Source organism: Cervus elaphus, chromosome 9, assembly GCF_910594005.1.
Source record: "Cervus elaphus chromosome 9, mCerEla1.1, whole genome shotgun sequence".
Taxonomy (NCBI): domain Eukaryota; kingdom Metazoa; phylum Chordata; class Mammalia; order Artiodactyla; family Cervidae; genus Cervus; species Cervus elaphus.
The window spans coordinates 19,255,536-19,276,270 of record NC_057823.1 but is presented as its reverse complement, the minus strand read 5'-3'; the positions used below and the strand labels follow the sequence as shown (position 1 = coordinate 19,276,270).

The 20,735-nt window shown below is 63.5% G+C and overlaps 4 protein-coding genes across 5 annotated transcripts; 1 reads left to right on the top strand and 3 right to left on the bottom strand.

The window, feature by feature from the left end:
* The first annotated feature begins 318 nt into the window (after positions 1-318).
* Positions 319-1,903, top strand: CTXN1 (cortexin 1). Its single transcript, XM_043911715.1, has 2 exons — positions 319-508; positions 858-1,903. Exon 2 carries the CDS (start codon positions 878-880, stop codon positions 1,124-1,126), a length of 249 nt encoding a protein of 82 aa, XP_043767650.1. The 5' UTR covers positions 319-508; positions 858-877; the 3' UTR covers positions 1,127-1,903.
* A 1,159-nt stretch (positions 1,904-3,062) lies between these two features.
* On the bottom strand, positions 3,063-7,870 carry SNAPC2 (small nuclear RNA activating complex polypeptide 2). Its single transcript, XM_043911713.1, has 6 exons — positions 7,555-7,870; positions 5,668-6,800; positions 4,604-4,723; positions 4,384-4,452; positions 3,790-4,120; positions 3,063-3,700 (listed from the first exon to the last, which is right to left on the bottom strand). Exons 2-6 carry the CDS (start codon positions 5,848-5,850, stop codon positions 3,378-3,380), a joined length of 1,026 nt encoding a protein of 341 aa, XP_043767648.1. The 5' UTR covers positions 5,851-6,800; positions 7,555-7,870; the 3' UTR covers positions 3,063-3,377.
* TGFBR3L (transforming growth factor beta receptor 3 like) lies at positions 7,558-10,356 on the bottom strand. Its single transcript, XM_043911714.1, has 5 exons — positions 9,999-10,356; positions 8,910-9,046; positions 8,526-8,834; positions 7,810-7,968; positions 7,558-7,627 (listed from the first exon to the last, which is right to left on the bottom strand). Exons 1-4 carry the CDS (start codon positions 10,066-10,068, stop codon positions 7,882-7,884), a joined length of 603 nt encoding a protein of 200 aa, XP_043767649.1. The 5' UTR covers positions 10,069-10,356; the 3' UTR covers positions 7,558-7,627; positions 7,810-7,881.
* A 136-nt stretch (positions 10,357-10,492) lies between these two features.
* On the bottom strand, positions 10,493-20,128 carry MAP2K7 (mitogen-activated protein kinase kinase 7). Of its 2 annotated transcripts, XM_043911710.1 has the most exons (12): positions 19,907-20,127; positions 17,979-18,026; positions 14,984-15,125; positions 14,765-14,831; positions 14,531-14,644; positions 14,309-14,428; positions 14,106-14,213; positions 13,831-14,010; positions 13,657-13,737; positions 13,391-13,533; positions 12,850-12,895; positions 10,493-12,736 (listed from the first exon to the last, which is right to left on the bottom strand). In XM_043911710.1, the coding sequence occupies exons 1-12, from the start codon at positions 20,028-20,030 to the stop codon at positions 12,602-12,604; spliced, it is 1,308 nt and encodes a 435-aa protein (XP_043767645.1). In that variant the 5' UTR covers positions 20,031-20,127; the 3' UTR covers positions 10,493-12,601. The 2 variants fall into 2 exon arrangements, with proteins under 2 accessions (XP_043767645.1, XP_043767646.1); XM_043911711.1 differs by lacking the exon at positions 17,979-18,026 and having other exon boundaries at positions 19,907-20,128.
* Between the last annotated feature and the right edge of the window lie 607 nt (positions 20,129-20,735).

Sequence of the window (20,735 nt, the reverse complement as noted above, 5' to 3'; positions counted from 1 at the left end):
GGTCCCTGGGGCCAGAGGACCTTTAGCGCCCGAATGAGTTTTTGGGGCACTGGGATCCTTCAAACGGAAACTGAGGGGTCAGTTGCAGAGGAGAATGGGGGTGTGGGAGCTGAGGTCTGGCTGGGAGGTTTAGGAGTGCTGGTGGGGGTGGGAGGGTGAAGTCCTTGGTGCTCACCGTTCTTTGGGACCGGTGGTCTCTGCAGCGGCTCAGGGCGGGGCCCGGTTTTCCCGGTGGGCGGGGCGGGGTCGCGGGCGCGAGCGCCGCTCCCTGCGCAGCCTCCGCCCCCCGCGGCGGCCCCGCCCCCCCGTCGCCATGGGAACAGCCGCGGCGGCCCGGCTCGCGCGCTGCTCGCCTGCCTCGGTCTCCGCGGCTCCAGGGGCGGGTGGGGTGGGCAGAGCCGGGGCCGCCGCCGCGGCCGCCGCGGAGAGGCCAAGAGCGGACAGGGTGCGGGTCCCGGAAGACAGCGCGGCTGCCGGGCGCTGGGTCCCGGTCCCGGTCCAGGCCAGGGTGAGGGGCGCTGCGGGACGGAGGTGGTGGGGGAGGGGGGTCCCCGGGACCAAGAACAAAGGGAGTGGGGCGGGGGAGCCGGGTCGAGCCCCCGCCGCCTCCCCGGGCCGTGCGTTCGCACCTGTTGTGCGCGGACCGGCCGGGTCGGGGTTTCCTCTCCTTGTTCATAGCGTCCCCACCTGCGAGCACGCCCGGAGTTGGGTGCCCGCGGGCCGGGCATGGGCGTAGCCCCGGGACTGAGGCGCAGGCGGGGGCTGGGACTCGGCAGGGAGTGGGGGGAGGGGGCGACGCGGGGGAGAGGGAGGTCGCAGCTTCATCCCCGCATCCCGGGCGGGCCCCTCCTCCCCAGGGCGCGCGGCGATGTGAGCCATGAGCGCGACGTGGACGCTGTCCCCCGAGCCGCTGCCGCCGTCTACGGGGCCCCCGGTGGGTGCGGGCCTGGACGCGGAGCAGCGCACCGTGTTCGCCTTCGTGCTGTGCCTGCTCGTGGTGCTGGTGCTGCTGATGGTGCGCTGCGTGCGTATCCTGCTCGACCCCTACAGCCGCATGCCCGCCTCGTCCTGGACCGACCACAAGGAGGCGCTCGAGCGCGGGCAGTTCGACTACGCGCTGGTCTGAGTGGTGCGGCGCCCCTGGCCGGCCCTCAGCGGGGTTTTTCTCCCAGGGCCGCCGCCAGGCCTGGACCGCGCTCGGGATCCTGCCCCGCGAGCCCGCAGCCCGAGTGGGGAGGGCATGAGGAGAAGTCCAAGCCCTCCCCCCTCAGACCCCTCCCATCTTCCCTCCTGGCCAGGCCGGAGCCCCACTTCGTGCCTTTACCCTGCCCTGTCCCGCCCCTCCACCCCCAGCGTGTAGGTGTTTCTCTGCTGTTGTCCTGCCGCCCAGCAGCATGAGTGTCCTGTCCACTCCTGGATTCGGAGACCCCCATATCCTTTCCCTTCCTCCTTGTTCTGTGACCATCCTCACTCCCCACCCCGCGCAACCCCTCCCGTAAGCGCTGAGCCCCTCCTCGGGTTTCGGCCTTGCCGGGCAGGCTCTCCTGGGCTCACGGGGTGGGACACTGCATACCAATATGCCCTGCGCGGCCTGCCCCGGAGACAGAGCCTGAAGAGCGACAATGGCTGCTGTGTCCAGGATGCGTGGCTCCTTCCACGGGAGGAGAGGGCAGACAGGTTCCCTCCCGCCCCCAGCCCAGGCCCCAGTTCAGGTCAGCGCGCCCCTCCCTCTGTTACGACCTCCACCTTTCTTTGGCTCCCCTGCTACCTCCCCCGATCCCTCAGCCACACACCCCTCCCCAGACCCTCCCCTGGCCTCTCACTCCTCCCTGCCTCTGAGCCCATGCTGTTAATAAAAGCTGTTATTGAGCGCTTACTGCATGCCAAGCAGTGTGCTGAGGTAGCGACTCTGCACTTGGCCTCTTGTATTTTCAGGATCCTGTTAGCATCGTCATTCTACAGGCCTGGGGACTCGGGTCCAGACAGGTTCAGTAACTTGCCAGAGCTAGAATCTGAACCCACGGCTGACTTTTGCACACTCTTAAGAGCTGCCCAGGGCTGAGAAACACCCAGATGCATGCTCTGGGGAACTGAGGCTAACCATCTCTAATTCCCCCCATTCCAGAAAGAGCCAAGACCACCCTTCCTTCCCTTAACTTGGGGCAACTCTGGGGGCCATTGATGGACTTAGCCCGGTAGGCAGCTGGGATGGGGCACCCTCAGCCAGCCCTGGAGGTTGTCTCCGAGACCTGACGTGGCCTCCTGGTACTTTGACCATACCTGCAGCCCCAGACCACTCTGACCTGATCCCTCCGTCCCACCATCAACTTCGGGAACCTCAGGTCTGGTGTGGTGGGGCTGTGGTCATGGAGTGGGCTGGCTCCATTCCATGGCCTGCCTGGGAGAAGTGTTGTGCGCCCTGGGGGAGCTGTGTGCAGTGTGTGTGGGGAGAAACTGAGTGTTGCTATAAAAGGAAGGTTGTGTGAATGCACAGGCTCCGTGAACAGAAAATTCGCCAGCTCTTAGATGACTGGTGAGATCTGGGGGAAGGCAGTGCTGTGGGAGGACGCCTGGTGCCCCGGCCCAGCCCGAACCAGCCGGTCCCTGCCCCCGCACCCTCAGGGAGGCTGATGGAGGGGGCCGGGCAGGGGGAGAGACCCAGGAGCACCCCTGCGAACATGAGGCCTTTGACAGCCACCGGGAGCCCAGCCTTGCCCTCCACCCAGCTGTGCTCCCTTCTCTGCTCCTCTGTTCCCCCTCCAGCTCTCCCTCCCTCCCCAAGGCCACCTCAGGGACTCACTCCCCTCCCTCCAACTTCCTGACACACGGGCAGCCCACCCCTCAGTCTCCCCTGGCTGGGGACCTGACTCCCCCACCTCAGTCAGGCTCAGGCCAAGACCCTCCAAACAATCACCTAGGGTCACTTCACTGCCCACCGCACCCTCCTGCCTGACAGACCGCCCTCAGACCCCAGGAACTCTAAGCTGTGGTTCTCCAGCTCAGATTTTCCCTCCAGCATTTTGAACCCTCTCCCACCTCTAACTCACAGGAGAAAGAGTCAGTCAGGGGGGTTGACAAGAACTTTATTCACCATTACAGGACACGGGATACTGAGCTTCGGAAGGGGATGAGGAACCAGTAGGGGAAATATTTGATGGTGGTGTTAGCCTAGCCAGTTGTATGGCTGAACCTCTCCTTGTACAATTGGGCTTCCGTCTCTGAGACCCCCACTGTATCAAGCATGTTAAGGCCACTGCACATTGCCTCAGGGACCTTCCACTGTGGCAAGGGCCTCATGACAACCCAGGGCCAGACCAAGCAGGATTGAGGGTCTGGGGGCTCACCGAGGTCTGGAGTATCCCCTGCCTGCCAGGCCCCTACCTTGCCACCTGGCCCAGAAGCTCCAAGGGTACCAGGAACGGGTTCAGGGGGCACACCCCAGCCGCTTGCCAAGAGGTTATGGGCTGGCTGGAGCCAGCATTCTCGGGGGCCTGAGGGGTGGCCTGGCCAGTCTCCTCCTGACCCCTGGAACCTGCCCCGCTATCCTCAGTTCTGGACGCCAGGCCCCCACTGGCAAGGTCACGCTGAGGGGCCGTCAGATGTCGGTACATACCCGACATGTGTTCAACCAGGGTGGCGCAGGGCAGACGGGACAACTCCTCAGGAAGCGCCATGAGCAGGTCAAGGACCACAGCGGACTCTGGTGAAGGATGGAAAGGGGATGAGTCGGGAGGGCGGGGCTGGCCACCAAAGAACCCGCCCCCAGAGTGCCGGCTCCTCCCTCCTCACCAGCTGCGGAAAGCTCAGGGACCTGGCCACCGCGGGAGACGGATGACAGGTACGTGTAGATCTTCTCGAAGTCCACAGAAAAGTCTCCCTCAGCAGACTGGCCAGTCAGGGACTCGGAGGATGCCTCAGGAACAGGGCCTTGCGTCTTGGGGGTGGAGCCAGGAACCTCATGCCCTCCGGAGGCCTTGGGGGCGGGGCTGGAAGCCTCAGGACCCAGGTCCTCCTGTCCTCCAGGGGCGCTGAGGGGCAGTAGTTTCCCGCAAGCCTGCGTGGGCTTGGAGGGCACCGAGTGCAGGAGGTTGATGGGCTCCGTGGCAGCGATGCCGAGCGCCTGGCAGGCAGAGAAAGATCAGGGAAGGAAAGGCGGAAGTGTCCCCACGGGTTACTCCCCTGCCCTGCAGGAGAAAACCTTCAAATCCACCCCCCCCCCAACCCTGAGGAAGGCTGAGAGGGTGGACACCGAGGCTAGGGTGACCAGTGACGGGCCAGAATCACAGAGCTGGCAAAGGGAAGGGAGCCAGGTCCAGCTTAGACTCATGTATATGACCCTGTCCTCTGGGACACCCCCATCCTGCCTGGAGGGAATGGCTCTACCTGTGAGAAAGCCACAGTAAGTGCCTCCTCCAGTGGGCCTGTTATCTTCTCAGCCAGATCGATCCACACCTGGGTGGAACAAGCAGAAGGTACTTAGGGATTAATCCTCGGGAGTCCCCCATACCCTACTCCTCCCTGGAGCTCCCCTGTCCAGATTATCCCCCCGAACTCCCACCTCATTCCCCAGGGGCCAGCCCTGGGGAGCCTTGCCCCAGCTCACCTCGATGGGGGCTGGGGTCTGTGTTTCCCAGCGCCTTGGACCCTTTGGGCCACCTGGATGTATCCTCTGAATGGCCTTCCGGGCCACTCGGCCCTTGAGCTGCCGGAGAAAGTCCTCGATCTGGGAAGTAAGAAGAGGCCAAATGGACCTTCTAGAACCCAGGGCTAGGCAGTCCTGCCTGTTCCAGGGCTAGCCACTGCTCCCTAGCCTCCCGCTGGCCAGGGGTTAAGGGTCATAGGGACTCTGCCTGGGGCTCTCCGGCCAAGGCCCTAGGCATGACCAGCTACCTGACAAAGATACAAGGCCCTGGCCGGTTCTGGCTCCTCCCCGCAGCCACAGCCCACACCCGTGGTTAAGTACTATCCAAGTCACCTACCCGCTTCTTCCACTCCACTCTATTTCCCTGACTCCCACTTCAACCACATTCCTGTCCAGTCCCGCTGCGACCTGCACCCATTCTGGGAAGTGAAGGAAAGTGTTTGTCGCTCAGTCGTTGCCGACTCTTAGCGACCCCATGGACTGCAGTCCTTCAGGCTCCTTTGTCCATGGAGTTCTCCGGGCAAGAATACTAGAGTGAGTAGCCATTCCCTTCTCCAGGGGATCTTCCCGACCCAGGGATCGAATCGGTGCCGCCTGCATTGCAGGCAGATTTCTTCACCATCTGAGCTAGCAGAGAAGACCCATTCTGGGGCCTCCGAACAAACTCAGAGCTCGCCCCGCCCCTAAATTTTGCCTTCGCTCCGCCCCTCCGACTTCTGCGACAAGACCTCCTCCTCGCCCCGCCCCTCGACTCACTCTGTCCCGCCCTCACCCCGCCCTCACCCCGCCCTCAGCTTCTCGCAGCCACACAAGGCCCAGCCTCGCACTAGTCCCGCCTCCTCCGCCGTTCTTCCGGTTCCTCAACCTCGGCCTCGTCCCCGCCTCACCCTCGACAGGCCCACTCCAAGGCCCCGCCCCCAAGCCTCACTTTCGTCCAGCCCACCCTCAAGGCCCGCCCCTCTGCCAGCCCTGGACACATCCTAGCTCCGCCTCCAGCCTTGCTCCCATTTCGGGACTCTTCTCACCTCGGTCTTGCTCCGGCCCGGCAACTCTCGGGCCAGCTCGGCGGCGTCCAGTTCTGGTTGGCCCTGTCGCGCCTGCAGTAGTCGTAACAGCTGCCGCTTTTCGCTGGCTTTCCAGGCCGCGGGGCCAGTCACCTCAACCAGATAGCGCCTCGGGATCGCTCGCCGCCGCTGCGGTGGCTTCATGCCGGTGAGGCGGGTGAGGGCGTCGGCGTCGTTCCGGAGTGTTTCCTTGGTGGGCGGGGTTACGGCGGCCTCTGGGTCCAAATGACCCCGCGCGGAAGCAGAATTGGATGGGGGCGTGGTTCTGCGTTTGCAGGCCGTTAGGGAACTGCCTACAGCAGAAGCGATGGGGACTGGTATCTAACTGAGGCTAAGGACCCCACCGCCCGCATTCTGTCTCATTCGTGAACTGGAGCCGAGACCTTAGATCTCATCCCTTCCCTCCATTCCAGGAATAAGTCTTGTGAAACTCCTGTTATGTGCTTTGTAGCCAAGAACCTCAGCTGTGAGGTCGGATAGCCCAGATTGGTGATTTAAATGATGTGACCTTGCCGAGCCTCAGTTTCCTCAGCCGTAAAATGGAGCTAAAATCCCGCCCTTGTCTATGCTCTGAGGAGGGTGAGGTCAGGCAGGAGGGATTTAAGGACCTTAAGGCTAGACGGAGAGGAGCTTGAAGCAGAGACTTGAGCTCGAGGTCTTAGCAAGGGCAGGGTCCGGGCCGTGGGAGTGGAGAGCGGAGAGGTTTTGAGAAGGCCGATGAGCTGATGCAGGTTTGGAGGAGGAGACGAGGCTAAGCTGTCAGGATTGGGTGTTCCCTTTTGTTAGGGGCAAAATGCCCGTGGGCGGTATTTGCACACGTGTATAAGGGCGTGTGAGCCCCGCCTCAAAGCCCCTCCCCTCCAGTCTGGACCTCTTCCGGCCCGGAATCCCCACCCCCGCGGCACGCGCACGCGCGGACTTCAGAAAGCCGCAGTCCAGGCCAGAGGTTTATTTTGGGCCCAGGTGGGAGGGTGGGAGGAGAAGCAAGGAGGGCGGGGCGCAGCGATTGTAGTCCCATGAGTCCCAGGTACTGGCGGGCCTAATACGAGGCCGTGGCTGGTTTGTCTCCGGATCCTGCTGTGGGCTCTCCATCTCTGGAAAGAGGCGACTCAGGCTGAGCGGGGAGAGGACGCTAAGGCTGGTCACCCCCTTCTCAACCCATCGCCCACCGCCCCATCAGTCTGCGTGGCCGGGTGAGAGTGGATGAAACTGGGCAGAGTCTGAAACCCGAATTCTCTTTTCCTAGTGCCTATGTGAGGTGTTGAGATCCTTTCTCACGACACTAAACCCGCAGTCGGCTACGGGTCACCCACCACCTGAGTTCCAATCCCAGTTCCACTAAATTTTTGTGACCTTTGGCAAGTCCATTTCAGAGAGTGCCTCATTTTCCTTATATTGTGGGGATTATAGTAGAAAGTTTTTGCAAGGATTAATATTCGTTAATCATTTGGAACTCCGCCTGTCAGAAAGAACGGTGCTGCTGCTGCTAAGTCGCTTCAGTCATGTCCGACTCTGTGCGACCCCACAGACAGCAGCCCACCAGGCTCCGCCGTCTCGGATTCTCCAGGCAAGAACACTGGAGTGGGCTGCCATTTCCTTCTCCAATGCGTGAAAGTGAAAAGTGAAAGTGAAGTCGCTCAGTCGTGTCTGACTCTTCGCGTCTCCATGGACTGCAACCTACCAGGCTCCTCCATCCATGGGATTTTCCAGGCAAGAGTACTGGAGTGGGGTGCCATTGCCTTCTCCGAAAGAACGGGCTATGAAGATCATTGTCATCACCTCCCTCCTCCATCTGTCTTAACCTGCCCCACGTTACACTCTCCCTCCTTCCTGCGCCCCGACACTTACCTACCTCACTGGGGCCTCCTGGGCGGGGGGCCGCTGGGCGAGGCTCTCGGGGGCTGACCGTGGAGTTGGGGCGCTGGAGAAGAGAGGGAAGCTGAGGAGTAGGGGTTGCGGTGAGCAGGGCCGGAGCTAGGGCGACCCCTGGAGGCTGCTGCGGGCGTAGCGGAGGCCGGTCTAGGGATGTTCAGGGCGGAGCAGGCCGACGCGCTGGAATAGACTGGGGGCCAGGCGGAGATCCCGGAGGGCGGAGATTGGTACCTGAGTGCGCGCACACGAGGCTGAGCCCGGCGGCCACAGCGGCGCCCAGCACGAAAGCGGCCAACACCAGCGCTACCACCGGCGCGGGCTCCAGGGCCTGCGGGGTCGGCGCGGGAGACTCGGGGAGCACAGCTCTGCCGGGGAAGCCCTTGGGTAGCCCTGTGAGAAGTACAACGCTAAGACTGGGATCAGGCCTCAGATGTCCTCCCCACCCCTCTTCTGGACCCCAGAGGTCCCCCCGCGGAGGACTGCTGCGCGCTCACTGGGGGGCAGCCGTGGCACGGTCACCCGATGGGCTGCGTCAGTGTGTGCAGGCGGGGGCTGTCAGCACCCGGGCTCTCGTCGCTCCCACTGCCGGCGCCCGCGCACGCCTCATCCTGAGGCAGACGCTGCAAGGAAGGGGGCACAAGAGACGGGAATGTCAGGGGCCGGACTCCACGGACTGGGCCGCAGGCAGATCTAAGTGTCCAGCGCTCTGTTGCAACCAGGGATCGCATCACTAGAACCCTGGAAATCTGGCCCTTCGGACGTCTCTGCCCCCAACCCCAGCCTGAGACCCAGTACCTACTCCCAGTTTCGAGATAACCACCGCCCCCAGGTCTAAAAGCACCCAGATGTCCAAACCCTAAGGAGTTTCTCCCTCGGATGTCAGAGGCGCTTGCGCCCAACCCTTGATCGGCCCGGGCGCCGAGGTTCCCGGTCCTGCGCCCGCGCACCGGGGACAGTGGAGGCATTGTCAAAGGCGCAGGCGTCCAGCGGGCTCTGCGGAGGCGGCGGCAGCGACTCAGTTGGCAGTGCAGGAACTGCACAGAGGCGTTGAAGACCGGGCGCAGGCGGAAGCTGAAACGCGCGGGCCGGGCGGCACCGAGGAGCGGCCGCGGTGGCGGGAAGGTGACCGAGGAGTCGGCGGAGCAGCCCCCGCGCAGCAGCGCCAGGGCAGGGGCCGGGGCCGGGCGCGAGGACGGTGTTACGGAGCAGCGGTGCAGGGCCAAGCCCCAGCGCGGGGAGGGACGGGCCAGGGACGCCTGGGGGGCGGGGTCGCCGTCAGGATCGGCAGCCCCCACCGGCCCTCACCCGGCCTCCGTGCGTCCCGCGTCTACCTGCACAAACACCCGGCTGTCCGCTGGGACCTCGAGCGGCCCCGGACGGCGCGGGAAGGCATCCTCCGCGTCCGACAGCTCCAGACTGAAAAGGGGTCGGCGCAGCCAGGGCCCGGGCGCCGCAGGGAACGGGGGCTCTGGCGGGGAGAAAGAGTGGCACAGGAGAGGGAGGACGCGCTGTCTCTTGGTTCCCCCGGCCAACCTCCCGCCTCCCCTGCCTTCTTTGGAAGATGGATGCAGTTGTGGTGGAGGATTCACCTGCGCTCGGCTCTGTGCCTCACACCCTCAGCCATAAAGCTGCTGTGATGTACCCTCTGGAGACCCCCAGGACGTCCCAGCCCAGCCCCTGAGCCTGGACGCAAAGCTGCACCTTCCTGGGGAGGCGCCCCTTTTCCCAGACCCCGTCTTCTCCACCTGCAGCGGGCAAAGAATCCCCGGCGGGGGCGGGGCTGAGGGGCGCCTGACGGTGGATGGTCAGTCTGGGTGAGCACAAAGGTCCTCTCCTCCCCCCACCCACCCAGGCCCAGGGACTGCTTCGGGGTCACAGCAGGGCCGTCTAGGGGGGACGATGCTGACCCCACCCTTTCCTTTCTAAGGGTTGGGGATAACAGCAAGGGGGTCTTCCTCCAGCCCTTTCGGCATCATGGAAGCCCAGCCTGGCCACCAGGGTCCAGGGCTTTTCCCCATGTCTGGTTCCTCACTTCTGGACTGAGGGCAGCAGCAGCAAAGGGAATAGGCACTGGGGAGCCCCCACTGGGGTGTGTGGTCACCCCACTACCCCCATCTGCCTTCAGGAGGCACTCGACTATGTTCTTCTCAAAGGATGTTATCTAAACGTCCAGGATCACCCGTGCACAGTACCTAAGATCATTTGTGCAGACCACTCCCCTCCCACAGCCCTTAGCCTCACCACGGCTGCTGGGGAGTTTGAAGTTGGGGATCCAAGACAACCTGGAATCGGGGGTGGGGGAGACCCCACCTTCCACCCACCCACCCCCATTCCCCCAGGCAGGGTAGATGAGAGATTGCGTTGATAGGGCAGCACAAGAACGGGTTTGTGCCGGGCCATGTCCCCTTGCCTGTACATACCAGCTGGCTCGCTGGGCAAGGTGGTGGTCCCCGGGAGCAGGGCCAGCAGCAGGAGCATGGTGCCCAGCATGCTGGCCTGGCTGAGGTGAGCGCGTACAGAGCTGGTGGCAGAAGCGCCAGCCAGGCAGCACCCACACCCAGGAGGTGGGCAGGCGGCCCTGTCCTTGGCTGGGTGGCCACTTCAGGAGGCAAGGAGCGGGGGCGGCAGACTGTTGGGTTGACATCAGAGCTGGCGCCCAAGGCCTGCCAGGATTAAGGGCTCTCCCACCAGACCTGTGGCTATCAGGTTAGGGGGAGGTCCCACACACTGGCCATTAAGTATGCGGCAAGTCACTACAAACAACCCCTCCAGCCCCCAGCCCTGCCTCCCCTCACTGCATAGGCCTTGTCCACTAGAATGGCTCCCAGCCCCCCACTTCCAAGGTCAGGCCTCAGGACCCCTTCCCCTTTTCCCACCTTGCTGCCAGGCTCAGGACACACACCACAGACTCAAGTGGAAGAAAAGGGAGGGGTTTTATTCTCAAGCGTCTAAGGATTTACAAACGAGGGCGTTTTGTTTTAAAAAGGGATGGGGCAATACTGGCGGCCTGAGAAGGGGTGGTGGGCTGATGGGCTGGGCCAGGCCGCCCCAGGCCCCTGGCTGCCCACTCTGCCCTCTGCCTGGTTGAGAGGGGGGTGGCTGGTGGCTGGTGACTGGGAGGCGCAGGGAGGGAGACATGGGGTGGGGGAAGGAGAGGCTCCCATTTTAACACTGAAGGGGAGGGGGACATGGGTGGACACTCACACGCAAAACAGAAAATAAAGTTAAATAAAAATTAAACCCAGGCAGCTGGCCTCAGGCCTGTGCGGGCCTTGGGGCTGGCCACGCAACCTTCCCGGCTACCCAGAAAGGCCCTTGGCAAGGGAGGGTGGAGGCCATGCCTACTGGCCCCACACCCTGCCCCCCTCCCCTCACAAAGGGGACTGGAGCAAGAAAAAGTGGCCACCCCCTGGGGCGGGGGACAAAGATGACTTCGAGTACTTTTTAAACATGCGGCATTTTGTGACTACCCTAGTAGTAACTAGATTCGGTGAGATAAATGGAGGGTACAGTGATACCTAGTCTAGATTGCTTCAGCTACATCCAGCGAGGTTCCTCACCTTTGGTGTTGGTTGATTTTTGTGGTTTTTCTGGGGTTTTCTTTTTCCTTTTTTTTTTTTTTCCTGTTAACGTTATTTTGTTCTACTGTCCACTTGATTCGCATGCGTCACCAACAACAAGGAAACAGTCCCTCCTGCTCTGGCTGCTTGCTGCCCAGGGCCCCATGGACGCCGGGGCCTCAGGGCGGGCTGGGCACTGGCCAGCTCCGGGTGAGTCGAGGGGCACTCGTGGGCCACTACGAGGGCGTGACTGCACACGCCCAGCCCTTGGCCTGCTCCCACCTCTGTCCCTGTCAACACATCCTCGAACCCCCGCGTCCAATCCGTGCACCCTCATCCCTGCCTCCCGGGGCCCCATGGACCCCCTCCTGTCACCCGTTCCCTCCGCCACCTCCCTGCCACACCAGCGCCGGCTGCCCTCCACCACGCCCCGCGCCTACTGTCCCTGAAGGCCACCCTGTGTGGCCATGGCCCCTTGGGCTTCCTCTATACCCCCTGAGGTCCTCCACTCACCCCTGCAAGCTTGGCCAGTCTCCAGCCCTGAGGGAGGAGCAATCCCCCACCCCCAGAGCCCGCCTTTGGGACTAGTGTCTCCCAGGTGGTGGCCCGAGCCCCCACGGCTCAGCCCCCAGCCCAGCCCCCCAGTACCCACAGGCGGTTCAGGGGGCTGCCGCCACAAGCAGCTAAACACGACTTTGGTAAAAGTTTCTGAAGGTACCAACAAAGCCCATGAGAACAAGCTCTTCTCCTCCCCCCACCCCCAAATACCCCACCAAGTACAATAAAATACAATAAACTCCAAAAAGGACCCCCTGAGATCAAAGAGAGAGAGAGAGAGAGAGAGACCAGCCCGGGTCCGGCTGCAGTCACAATGTCCAGCCCGCCTGCCGGGGGAAGGGCGCCCGCCAACTGGCTCATCACTGGCCAGAGACCTAAGTGGACCCAGGGGTCCTGCCGGGGGTGGCAGGGCCTGGGCCAGGAGAGAGGCAGAGGCAGGGAGGGAGATGGGGAAAGCCAGAGAGGTAGAGAGGGAAGTGGCAGAGAGGGAGATGGAGCCAGGGCGCATGTGTGCATGGAGGGGGCGGTGGGGACAGCGCGGTGTGGGGGTGCAGGGAATGGCGGCTCTCTCCCGACCCCTGGGGGCCGCCCCAGCCCAGAGGTTACAACTGAATAAATAGCGAGACTGCTCGCGGCCTGCTGTCTTCCGTTCACAGTGTCTGTCGGGGTTGGGGGACGTGTACGGCCGGCTGATCCCGGGACGGGAAAGGGCTGGGGCCTGGCAGGCCCATCTGTCCACGGCTGGTGGGCAGGGAGTCGGGGGTGGGTCGGCGCCCCCTACTATCTGTCCTCAGCCCTCGTCGGCCGTCCGGGTCCCAGGGCTCCCCTGGCGGGCAGCTGGGGGACTGTGCAGGGCAGGGGGGCCTGAGGCCGCGTCCCCCAGCGGGCCGGCCGCCGCCGTGCGGCTACCTGAAGAAGGGCAGGTGGTGCTGGCTCAGGACCCCGCTTGTCCTCGGTGACTCGGTCTTCGCCATGACATCCTTGAACCAGGACGCCACGTCCACCTCCAGCGTCTCGTAGCGCTTGATGAAGCTGTGTTCCTGGGGACCCAAGGGGGTGGGGCTCAGGACCAGGGTGTCTCTTCCCTGGCCGCCTGGCCTCCAGTGGGGCAGAGGTTTTCGGACGGGGTCTGGGAGGGGTCCTGGGTACTCACAAGTAGCTTATTATACTTTGGTCTCTTCCTGTGATCTTTAGTAAGGCTGGAGAGAGAGAGAGAAAGGAGAGAAATGAGAGCTGGGAGAAGGGGCCTGGCTGCCCGCCCCACGGAGTCAGGGCTGCTGGATCTGCAGGCCAGAGCCCATGTCCTCCCCGCCCCCCAGCCTTGTGCTGACAGAGGGGCCGGGGTTGGCACTCAGGCCCCTCATCTGTGACAGAAGCCTGACACACACTGAGATGCCCATGGGGGACGGAAGCTCCTGTGTGGACCCAGCTCTCAGGCCTGGGACACCTGTGCTCACTCACAGTTCCCTGGCGAAGCCCAAGAACCACCCTGCCAAACACCCCAGGGCTAGGGGTCCCCTGTGGCTGAGTCTGGACCCAACTTCTAGCCCCTAGGGCTTGGGCTCTGGCTCCAATCTGCAGCCCCCCACCCCCATCCCAGGGGGCCCTTCACCCCACCCCAGTGGCCTAAGCTCAGGGTCATGTCTAACCTTGCCCTGCCTTCCAGACTGGAGGGCAGGGCTGGGGGTGCTCACCAGTCTTTGACGAAGGACTGGAAATCCCCCGAGAAGCCCATGTGTCCGGGCAGGAGCGGGGGCTCCTCTTGGAGGACTTTGGTGAGGACCTCGAAGTCCGTCTTGCAGTTCTTGTAGGGGAACTGTCCTGTCGCCAACTCCACCTGGGAGAGAAATGGGCAGGGCTGGGCTGGCCAAGGAGGAGGGGGCCCTGCCCTTTCTGCTGCCACTGCCTGCCTCCACGCCCCGAGAAAACCCAGCCTCCAAAAGCCGGGGCCCCAACTCACCAAGGAGATGCCCAGGCTCCACACATCGGCCCGGATGTCGTAGTCAGGCTTGGTGGGATCCGGGGGGTCGATGCGCTCGGGCTGCCAGTGGGAGGTGGGAGAGGGTGATGGACCCCTGGGGCTGGGGTGGGTGTGCCACCCCTCCCACTGGCGTCCCCGGGGTCCCCCACTTACTGCCATATAGGCGGCACAGCCAGCACTCCGCGTTTTGGCTTTGGAGTCGACCAGGCGGCCACTGATGCCGAAGTCACAGAGCTTGATCTGGCCCCGCTCGTCCAACAGGATGTTGGAGGGCTTGACGTCACGGTGGATCACGCCATGCTTCTCCTTCAGGTAGTAGAGCGCCTTCACAATCTGCAGCGTAGGCAGGGGAGGGCACTGGTCAGTGACATGGAGGCCGAGGCTGGGGGGGCACCTGCCTGCCCACCTGCGCCCTCCAGGCCACTCACTGCCACCGTCATCTTGCCCAGGATCCGCTCAGGCATGGGGCCCTGCATCCGCTTCTTGAGCTTCTCCGCGCACGTGCCCATGAGCTCCATGGCAATGAAGACATCCGTCTGCAGGGACAGCAGTGGCTGTACCCCTCTGCCCACCCAACAGGCTCAGGGCCCGGGGGAGGAGATGGGGGGGTTGGGGGGAGCCCTCGTCTCACGTTGGTGATGAAAGTCCCGAAGCACTGCACAATGTAGGGGCAGTCGTGGCTCTTGAGCACCACGTCCAAATCCATGAGGATCCTCTTGTTCTCCTCCTTATTCCCCGAGCGCCGCATTTGCTGCACAGGACAGCCGAGGGCTTAGCGTGGAGCCTGGGGCGCGGGGCCCCCGTGGGACATGGAGGGGGTTGCGCTCCCACGGGCAGGGCGTGGCGGGCTCACCTTGACAGCGATGACATGCCCCGTCTTCCGGAAGCGCATCTTCCACACCTGGCCGCAGGTGCCGCTGCCCATCTCCCCCAGGTTCTCCAGGTCGTTGATCTCCGCCTGGTAGCGCTGGTGAGGAGAGCCAGGGCTGGGGATCCAGCGGGCCTCTGCCCTCACCCCCGGCCCACATCTACCAGCTGTGTCCCACCCACCCTCCCTGGGGCTGCCAAGGGAAGTGTGTCACGTTACCTGGCCCCCGATGGTCAGGTAGCCCGTCTGCTTCATGATCTCCTGCAGCTTCTGGTCAATCTCGATGCTGAAGGGAGAGGGAGTGGGTGCCGGTGGAGGGGGGTCCTGACCAATGTGAGGTGACCCCAGCCCCCAATACACAGAGGGTTCCAGAGTTCACCAGCGCCACCCCGAGGCTGGCCCTGCGCCCCCTGATCTCCCATCCCCCAGGTGGCTCACCTCTCCATGCTGCGGGGTGTGAACAAGGTTGAAGGCAGCCCCAGCATGTGGCGGGGCCGGGCAGGGGGCGTGGGGTGCTGCGGCGAGCTCTCGGAGGACGGTGAGCGGCTGCCCCCATCGTTGGCCAGTGGGAGCTGCAGGGCTGGGGGGTGGTGAGAACCAGGGGTGGGGAGGGGGTTAGCTCCCGGCTGGCCCCAACTGCAGGGTCTGGCGCCCCCATCCTTCCCTCCCTGGTATCCCTCAGGTGGGCCAGCACAGCCCCCAGCCCTGGTAGACGGGGCGCGCCCTGCTCCTAGGCCACTCTCGGGGTGCTTTCTCCCAGCCCCCCTGACTGGGAAGGGCTTGTGGCGGGCTGTGGGGGAAGGGTGGTCCCCAGAGGCTGAGGGTTCATCCCAAGTATTCCCTGATAGCGAAAGGAAGCCCTGAGGCTGCTAGTGGACCTTGGGCAGGTAGGCCGCCCCCACCCTGGGGCCCCTTCCTCCCCACTCTGCCCAGTAAGAGGCCCAGGGTCACCGCCCCCAGAAGGTGGCAACGCTGAACTGGTGAGAGAGTGGGTGAGGGACCCAGGCTTCTGGCTGCCTCGCCTGTTCTGTTTCAGGGTCAGGGAGGACTGCCCTCTGGCCAGCAGACTCTCTGAGCCTCCGGCCTGGCCTGCAGAGCTGGGGCCAATGCGGCCAGGGCAGGAGCCCGAGCTGGACCTGTGTCCTTCAGGTAAAGGGAGCCAGGTGACCCAGCCCCTCCAGGGGCTGGCAGGGCTCCAGGGATGGGGGCCAGGCCAGGAGGGGAGCTCGGTTCTTTCCAGAAGCCTGCATGCGGACAGCTTGGGCATGCTACAGGCAGGCGGGCAGGCAGCGGGCAGGCAGCGGGCACCCCAGGACGGGCAGGCGGCGTTAGGGGACGGGAGGGTGGGAGACAGACAGATGGGAGCTGAGACTTGGGGCCCAGCTGCCCAGAAGAGGCTCTGCAGAGACAGGCCAGAGAGGAGCTGGGGACAGGAGAGCAGGCCCCTGATGGACAAGGAACCTCCGGGCCAGGCAGGCCACAGAGTGGGAGCAGAGGCCAGAGTGGCCCTGGAAAAGATGCACGACTCTCCAGGGAACCCGTGAACCTCAGAGACCCTGGCACTCGGCCTCCAGAAGGGAGCCCCTGGCTGGGAAGGCCGAAGGTTACAAGCACCCCCCCAGGTTCACCTCCCCTTGGAGAATGGACTGGGAGCTGGGCGGGGGGGCGGGAGCGTCTCCCCTGCAAGTTCTGCAGGCGCCTGGTGACGTGGGCCCAGTGACCAATGGGTAGACAGATACAGTGTGGCTCTTGGCGCCCAGGCACTTTCTGTGCCCTGCTGGCCTACGACCTTGGTCGCAGCCAGAGCGAGGAGCAGACCTCTGAGCCTGGCCTGCCAGTCCCAGGAGGGCCTGGTGAGAGTGATAGAAGAGCTCTGGGAGCCCGAGGACGTGGCTGAGCCCCGTCCCCTTCACTGGCCCAGAGGTCTCTCCTCCGGGGCCCTCCCTGCTCTATCACAGCCAGAAGTCTGGTCCTAAACCCTCCCTCTCTGGCTGGACACTCTCCAGGGCTCCCAAAGACCCTCAAGCTCTGGGACCCTGGATCCCTGGCAGGCTGCCCCACGCTGTCATCGGCTCCCAGGGTGAGGACCACCCCCCTCCCCTCCCTCGGCCTCTCTGTGCCCTGTCGGCCCCCCACCCCCACCCCTCACACAGTCCACCGGGTCCTCTGAAGGCTCCCCCAGAGCCTGGGGCCAAGGCAGCTTGTGGGGGGAGAGAGGCTTCCAGCCGGTCCCACAAACTGAAGCATGGTAGGTGTTTAAGAGGGGCCGGTGCAGGATGGCTGGGGGGTAAGGCGGGGGGAGGTATACAGAGGCCCTGAGAACGGAGATCACACAGGTGGTGCCGGGCCCACGGCAGGTCAAGAAGGCCAAACGGGAGCGAGAGACTGACGGGGACAGGGGAAAGAGGAGGATGAGTGAGCGAGGGTGAGGGAGACACAGGGCGGTGGGGCGGGGTGGAGCATGCAGCCTGCCAGGCTGTCAGCGAGCACACGCGCACACACACACAGGGCACGGCACGAACCCACAAGCACGTGCAGACGCCACGCCACAGGACTGACAGGGCCAGCTCTCCCTCCTGTTCACACACACACACACACACACACGCACACTTCCCAACCCAGTCCTATTCCACACACAAGGATCAATGAGGCCAGCCTGCCCCCCGTCCCCCACCTTCCCCACAGGCACGCCTGGCTCCCTCTTGGGCCCTGGGGGGCTGTTTCCTTCCACTCCTGTGCTCCTCCACCTCCCAGGAGACTTTGCTCAAATGCCACCTTCTCCCCAGGCTTCCCAACCGCAGCACCCACCCCCCTCCAACCCTGCAGAACCCATGACCCTGCTCCACTGGGCCTTTCCTCCAAGGCACAGGGCCTCTTCCACTTCTCCCTGCCCAGAGGACCCCCCAACCCCCAGGGCCTTCCACCCCCAGGGGAGCACCAGCCCCTGGAACAGATGGGCTCCCTCCAGGCCTAGCACTGCTCAGCACAGGGCGGGGGGGGGGGGGGGGGGGCGACATGGGTCCGCTGAGCTGATGAAGTGGATCAGCAGGTGGGGAGCCCAACCTTCCCTCCCTTCACTCACTCACACACACACACACACACACACACGCCTGCAGGCATGCGCACAGACACTCGGGACCCCCTCAGCAGGCGACAGACTCCTGGCAGGGGAGGGAGTCTGTTTCCTCCTGCGGGGGGTCCAGACCTGAGCCCGAGAGGAACAGAGGAGCAGGAGGGGACAGGACACAGAGGAAGTGCCCGGGTGGGCCAGACGTTGACCGTGTGGTTGGAGAGAGTGAGGGTGGGACGGGGGGACGCACACGCACACACGGAGCATGAGGGAGGGGGGGAGGAGGGATGGCATTCTGCGGCCGGGGCAGCGGTTAGGTCAATGGTGCAGAGATCCAAGCAGCGATGATAAAAAGGCTGGTACCTGCTCGTTGGGACGGGGCAGGAGCAGGGCTTAGAGTGATCACAATAACTGGATGGGGAAAAGGAAGAAAAAAAAAAAAAGAAAAACAACACCACGATAAATCACAACAGAAACAACTGATTTGTCCAAAAGAAAAGAAAATCAAATCATAACAAGGAGGAGGGGGGAGGCACGCGGCACCAAACTGCAGAGAACAACAGAGATGGGAGGGCTGAGAGGATGGGATGGAGCTGACAGACACAGGCACCAGGAGGGGGCTCCCCGGGGCATGTTCTCCGTGGGCCTCCCTGTGCCTCCCTGCCCATCTGGGACAGCCTCCCTGCCAGGCACCCCAGGCCCTATCCGGGCCTGTCTCATCCACGCTGGGGCTGGAGGGGGAACAGCGCTGAAGAGCCTGGTGGGGACCCTCCAGTCCTGGCTGGGCTTCCTACCCCACGCAGAGTCTTAACACAGCATTGCTGCCTCAGGGGTCTTCCCGGGCCCTTAGAGACCCCTCCCCACTCCAGTAAGGAGCCCACACGGACCAAGGGCAGAAAAGGGCGGGTAGGGAGTGGACCATACACGAGAATGGGGGGTGATGAGGGAGTGATGGGAGTACCCAGATGAGCAGCTATCTTCCCCACCTCTTAAGATGGGCCGACAGGGAGCTACATAAGCCACAAGAGTCATATCAGTGGGGTTAACAAGAAGGGGAATTTGCTGGGTCAAGAGAGACACAGAAAGCATGTGTGGGAGGGGACTTCCCTGGTAGTCCAGTGGTTTATACTCTGCACTTCCAATGCGGGCAGGGGGCACGGGTTCCATCCCTGGTCATGGAACTAAGATCCCGAATACCACAAGAAGTGGCCAAAAAAGTTATATAAAGAAGAGAAAGCATGTGTGGAGATGCTCTTCATCAGGTCAGTAGGAAGGGGGAAAATCTGACTCCCTGTGAGCTTCCAGGATGTGCGGAAGGGTTCCGCAGGACGTTACAAGCAGACTAGATGTCGCATGGTGATCCCGGGCCAGGCGCGGGTGTTGAGGGGCAGCTCTTGACGCCAGAGGACAGGATTCCGGACAGACAGGCGCTGAGATCGTGGGATCACAAAGGAGCGGTACGTGTATACCCTGGGATGCCCAGGTAGCCTCACACTGGCCTCAGGTGTCCCTGGGCTGTGTGTGGAAGGGGGAGTCACTTGATTCAAGGTGACAAAGTTGCCACGCTTGGAAGCTGCGTATTTATTTCTGGAGAATCCAGAAAGATGGTGGCAGTGAAACTAGTCCGAGGAGTATGAGGAGGGGCCTGGCTTAGGTGGGTAAAAAGGTAGGTGGCAGGAAGTCTGCTGAACCAGTGACAAGATCTCAGCGCGGGGAGAAGGGAGCACTAGACACAATCACAGGGGCAGTTATACGTGGTCCAGCGATGTCAGGTGTCCCCAGGTCAGGTGCACTTGTGTCATCTGCTGAACCCGGCTGACAAGGACCCAGGTGGCGGGGGAGGGGACCTCTTGACACAGTCTCTGAGATGGCGACAGTGGAATCAGCTGGTGAAAAGGGATGTGTACACGTATACGGAGGAGCTGGATGTGGTCATGGTTGCATGGAGTAGGAGCACCAAGGCTCAGAGTAGGTGACAGAGGCTCCGAGGTTCCCGGTGATTGGGGGCGGGTCATCAGATGGAGGGCCTCGCCCTGGAGCCGGTAACTAGGTTCCCAGGCCCCATTAAGGGGAGCCCCGAGGCAGGGTGAGGACTGACGGGGAGCTCACGGGCCCCACGACCCCCGGGTCACCGTGACCCTCTCCCCGCAGGCCGACAGCGGGGAGCCGGGCGGAGAGGAGGAGGAGCAAGAGCGCCCCGGAAGCGGGGGCGGGGCCTGGCAGCGGGGGCGGGGCCTCCCGCGGCGCGCGCCCCGCCCCGCCCGCCCCCTCCCCCATGCCGCCGTGCTTACTGGGCCTGGGCCGCTGGGGGCTGATATCCAGGTTGAGGTCGATCCTCCGCCGGGCCTCGCGGTTCTCCTGCTTTAGCTTTGCTTCCAGGCGGGACAGCTTCTGCTCCAGGGAGGACGCCGCCATCTTCCCCGCCGCCGCCGCCGCCGCGCACCGCCCGGCCGCCCGTCAGTCCGGCAGACAAACACCGCACTGCGCCTGCGCTTGGATGACCCCGCCGAGCCGCCGTCTCGCTCTGCACGGCGCATGCCCGGGGCGCGCACCCGCCCTTCCCGCGTGCGAACCTCCGCGCGTGCGTGCTTCGTCCCAGCCGGAGGGGTGACGCCTCCTAGAGCTCGCGGATGGCAGCGTACACATCCTTCCAGTGTGATGCGCATGTGCAAATCCCAGAGAGCTCCGGCAGGAGGCGCTGTTTGAAAACTCACTCACCATTCAGTTAAGAGCCGTGGGAGGAGAAAGCAGCGCGCAGGCGTACAGAAGGGGAAAAGAGAGTACGCGCGTGCCCTCTGCTGCGCATGCGCGTTCCTGGCCCTCGCTCGCTCTCTCTCTCTTTTTTTTTTTTAAATTTCCTGCCGCTGTCCCCGGTGGTCGCCAGGCTATCCTCAGACTCGTTCTTTCTTTTCCCGGCTGGCCCTGGCTGGCACCCACGCCTTCCAAAACTGCCTTTCTCATCTCGGACAGTGCTTCGTTACGGTCCCTGTTGTGTTTAATTGCTGCCTACTCACCATAATTAGGCACCTGTGGGAAGCCCTTTCCATTTCAGCGGGGTCAGGGTTGGCCACGAAGACTTGAAGGATGGGCGGGGTAGGGTTTGGGCCACTGCCTGAACGG

Excerpts from the sequence above, each read along its gene's own strand:
- CTXN1 (XM_043911715.1), top strand. The coding sequence starts at position 878 with ATGAGCGCGACGTGGACGCTGTCCCCCGAGCCGCTGCCGCCGTCTACG.
- SNAPC2 (XM_043911713.1), bottom strand. The coding sequence starts at position 5,850 with ATGAAGCCACCGCAGCGGCGGCGAGCGATCCCGAGGCGCTATCTGGTT. Across the intron at positions 4,453-4,603 it reads AGACCCCAGCCCCCATCGAG|GTGTGGATCGATCTGGCTGA; the intron begins GTGAGCTGGGGC and ends TGTTCCACCCAG. Across the intron at positions 4,121-4,383 it reads TTACTGTGGCTTTCTCACAG|GCGCTCGGCATCGCTGCCAC; the intron begins GTAGAGCCATTC and ends TCTGCCTGCCAG.
- TGFBR3L (XM_043911714.1), bottom strand. The coding sequence starts at position 10,068 with ATGCTGGGCACCATGCTCCTGCTGCTGGCCCTGCTCCCGGGGACCACC. Across the intron at positions 8,835-8,909 it reads ACAGCCGGGTGTTTGTGCAG|GCGTCCCTGGCCCGTCCCTC; the intron begins GTAGACGCGGGA and ends CCCGCCCCCCAG. Across the intron at positions 7,969-8,525 it reads CAATGCCTCCACTGTCCCCG|GGCTACCCAAGGGCTTCCCC; the intron begins GTGCGCGGGCGC and ends TACTTCTCACAG.
- MAP2K7 (XM_043911710.1), bottom strand. The coding sequence starts at position 20,030 with ATGGCGGCGTCCTCCCTGGAGCAGAAGCTGTCCCGCCTGGAAGCAAAG. Across the intron at positions 15,126-17,978 it reads TGCCCCGTCCCAACGAGCAG|CCCTGCAGCTCCCACTGGCC; the intron begins GTACCAGCCTTT and ends ACCACCCCCCAG. Across the intron at positions 14,214-14,308 it reads TCGGGACTTTCATCACCAAC|ACGGATGTCTTCATTGCCAT; the intron begins GTGAGACGAGGG and ends CTGTCCCTGCAG.